The sequence below is a fragment of the Salvelinus sp. IW2-2015 genome, linkage group LG16 (assembly GCF_002910315.2).
Source record: "Salvelinus sp. IW2-2015 linkage group LG16, ASM291031v2, whole genome shotgun sequence".
Lineage (NCBI taxonomy): Eukaryota > Metazoa > Chordata > Actinopteri > Salmoniformes > Salmonidae > Salvelinus > Salvelinus sp. IW2-2015.
In genome coordinates this window covers 31,548,490-31,552,574 of record NC_036856.1, presented here as the reverse complement: position 1 = coordinate 31,552,574, position 4,085 = coordinate 31,548,490, and the positions used below count along the sequence as shown (strand labels likewise).

General features: G+C 42.0%; 1 protein-coding gene across 1 annotated transcript in view; it reads left to right on the top strand.

Annotated features, from left to right (window-relative positions):
• Window positions 1-1,242: 1,242 nt before the first annotated feature.
• Window positions 1,243-4,085, top strand: part of LOC111975615 (trafficking protein particle complex subunit 8) — a 96,838-nt gene continuing 93,995 nt past the window's right edge. The window contains 1 exon segment of the mRNA XM_024004039.2: window positions 1,243-1,524. Coding sequence (XP_023859807.2) covers window positions 1,368-1,524 — 157 coding nt within the window. The 5' untranslated portion in view covers window positions 1,243-1,367.

The window sequence follows — 4,085 nt, the reverse complement described above, 5'->3', positions numbered from 1 at the left end:
GAATTGCAAAAATCACTGAAGCTGGAGACTTATATCTCCGTCTCTAACTTTAAGCATCAGCTGTCAGAGCAGCTTACCGATCACTGTACCTGTATACAGCCCATCTATAAATAGCACACTCAACTACCTCATCCCCATATTGTTATTCTTTTTTTTTGTTGCTCTTTTGCGCCCCAGTATCTTTACTTGCACATTATCATCTGCACATTTATCACTCCAGTGTTAATGCTAAATTGTAATTATTTCACCACTATGGCCTATTTCTTGCCTTAACTCCCTAATCTTACTAAATTTGCACACACTGTACATGGATTTTTCTATTGTGTTGACTGTARGTTTGATTATCCCATGTGTAACTCTGTGTTGTTGTTTTTGTCGCACTCATTTGCTTTATCTTGGCCTGGTTGCAGTTGTAAATAAGAACTTGTTCTCAACTGGCCTACCTGGTTAAATAAAGGTGAAATAAAATAAATAAATAAAATTGGGGAGGATGGCTGTAGTGCAATAAGTGGAATGGTATCAAATACATCAAACGCGTGGTTTCCATGTGTTTGATGAAATTCCATTTGCTCCATTACAGCCATTATTATGAGTCATCCTCCCCTCAGCAGCCTCCACTGGTGTGCGTGTCATGTGACATGAACGTGTCAGCAGTTTGATGCCTTCTAAAAAACTAGTCCCCGTTAATTCATGGCGGTATCTTATGGGCTAGGGAGATGTTAGGTGACTTGGTGAAAGGTATCAGTAGCCTCACTAAGCTTAATTTTGACATGAATCAGTCCCCATAGGCATGAATCAGAATCACTCCCATTAAAACAGTACCCGACAAACTGGGTGAAGGACACTGTCTACTGTTGTAGCCCTCGCTTCTTCTTTTGTGGGGTTTGTCGGCGGTTGGCATCCAACTGGTACCTACTGTACTGCTGCGCCCCTATCTCTCGGCTATTGTAGTTTAAACATTTACCAATATAAGTATAAAGTGGTTCCTGCAGATGCAGGAATTGCGGGCTGCAATTGCACATTTCTCAGAAGCGAATGGTTTCCACTAAATAGCATAGCCACAAAGTCACCTTTGGCTATATCGTAAAAATGCATTTTAAAAAAATTGCTTTTTGTCTTAATTTCAGGTTAGAGTTACGCATAATGTCAGTAGTGTGGTTAAATAACGAAGAGACATTTAAAAAATAGGCGGAGTTTATAACTTTGTGGCTGTGGTAACTAGTGACGACCGAAGCGAATCAGGCAACTGTAGAATTCAACATGGCTGCCTTGCACTGTTGTTTTTAACTCAGAAGCGGATAGCTTTTCACTATCTAAATCCAGAGAMAAATACCATTTCGTAGTCTGGGCCTCTCAAGCAGACCGCAATGTCTCAGTGCGTACAGTCTGTGCAGGAGTTCATCCAGGACTCGTTTGTTCCGATGGTGGCTGTACTGTGCAGCGAAGATGCGGAAAAAGTGACTCGTAAAAACAACCTTAATTTCTCGGAGCTGTTAAGACCTTTCTGCCGGCTAACCTCCGAAGGTAAGGGCTTTTATACACAACAACTTGAAGTTTTCATGCTAGAACTTCCACATTACACAAGGGGAATCTAAAATGAAGCTATTGCGACATTTTTGTGTGTTTTATGTCCACAGCTAGCTACTTATCATTAACGTAGCATGTTATCCTAGCCAGCTAAGCTCGCTAACGTTAGCTAAACTACCTAGCTAGCRACACTCCACAGCTACTGCCGTCACTTTGGCAGTCAAGTGACAGGAATGGCTAACCAGTAACATATGTGGTGCTGAAACAGAGGCCTTTGTCTTGTTTCTTCAATGTGTCACCCGATAGGACACGATATGTCCGCTATTGTCGTACGTCTGCAACCGTTTTGGGTGTCTTTGCAGCTAATGCCGTTAGCAAAGAAGGCTTCCTGGTGTCAAYGGGCTGGGAAGGGGCCCACCTAGACTAACGTTAAGTGGGACTGGCAGGGACGTGGGAGTTAAACTTCGCCTGTCATACTAAGTTGTTTAGCTGCAACTTGAAAGTAGAAAGTCTGCTTTCTATCTTAACCAATTTCAAAGGTGCTTAGCCAGCTAACAGCCAGTCACCTTGTTGGACAGTGTCACTGACTGAACAACGCCCGACCATATTTGACATACCGTACGCTAAAAAGCTGGCTAACAGGAGGAAGATGGAGTCTGAGACAGAGATGGCCATTCAGTTGAACTTGGATTAAGCAGCTACAGTTGAAGTCGGAAGTTTACATACACTTAGGTTGGAGTCATTAAAACTCATTTTTCAACCACCACACATTTCTTGTTAACAAACTATAGTTTTGGTAAGTAGGTTAGGACAACTACTTTGTGCATGACAAGTCATTTTTCCAATAATTGTTTACATTCAGTTTTMCACTGATAATTCACTGTATCACAATTCCAGTGGGTCAGAAGTTTACATACACTAAATTGACTGTGCCTTTAAACAGCTTGGACAATTCCAGAAAATGATGTCATGGCTTTAGAAGCTTCTGATAGGCTAATTGACATCATTTGAGTCATTTGGAGGTGTACCTGTGGATGTATTTCAAGGCCTACCTTCAACCTCAGTGCTTCTTTGCTTGACATCATGGGAAAATCAAAAGAAATCAGCCAAGACCTCAAAGGAAATTGTAGACCTCCAAGTCTGGTTCATCCTTGGGAGCAATTTTAAAACGCCTGAAGGTACCACGTTCATCTGTACAAACAATAGTACGCAAGTATAAACACCATGGGACCAGGCAGCCGTCATCCTGCTCAAGGAGGTTTTGTCTCCTAGAGATGAACGTACTTTGGTGCAAAAAGTGCAAATCAATCCCAGAACAACAGCAAAGGAACTTGTGAAGATGCTGTAGGAAACGGGTACAAAACAGTATATCCACAGTAAAACGAGTCCTATATCGACATAACTTGAAAGGCCGCTCAGCAAGGAAGAAGCCACTGCTCCAAAACCGCCATAAAAAAGCCAGACTACGGTTTGCAACTGCACATGGGTACAAAGATTGTACTTTTTGGAGCAATGTCCTCTGGTCTGATGAAACAAATATAGAACTGTTTGGCCATAAAGACCATCGTTATGTTTGGAGGAAAAAAGGGGAGGCTTGCAAGCCGACGAGCACCATCCCAACAGTGAAGAACGGGGGTGGCAGCATCATGTTGCTTTGCTGCAGGAGAGACTGGTGCACTTCACAAAATATATGGCATCATGAGGGAGGGAAATTATGTGGATATATTGAAGCAACATCTCAAGACATCAGTCAGGAAGTTTAAGCTTGGTTGCAAATGGGTCTTCCAAATGGACAATGACCCCAAGCATACTTCCAAAGTTGTGGCAAAATGGCTTAACTTCTCTGGGATATGTGGGGCCAAAGCCAGTAAAAATGCAGAGCGCCAAATTCAAATAAATTACTATAAAAATCAAACTTTCATTAAATCACACATGAAAAATACCAAATTAAAGCTACACTGGTTGTGAATCCAGCCAACATGTCAGAATTCAAATAGGCTTTTCGGCAAAAGCAAACGATGCTATTACCTGAGTTAGCACCATAGTAAACAAAGAGAGAGAAGCATATTTCAACCCTGCAGGCGCGACACAAAACGCAGAAATAAAAATATAATTCATGCCTTACCTTTGACGAGCTTCTGTTTTTGGCACTCCAATCTGTCCCATAAACATCACAAATGGRCTTTTTGTTAGATTAATTCCGTCGATATACAGTGGGGAGAACAAGTATTTGATACACTGCCGATTTTGCAGGTTTTCCTACTTACAAAGCATGTAGAGGTCTGTAATTTTTATCATAGGTAGAGAGATCTTTTCATTCCAAATGTGAAAATGCTGCCCCCTATCCTAGAGAAGTTAAGGACAACAAAGTCAAGCTATTGGAGTGGCCACCACAAAGCCCTGACCTCAATCCTATAGAAAATGTGTGGGCAGAACTGGAAAAAGCGTGTGCGAGCAAGTAGGCCTACAAACCTGACTCGGTTACACCGGCCTGTCAGGAGGAATGGGCCAAAATTCACCCAACTTTATGTGGGAAGCGTGTGGAAGGCTACTCAAAG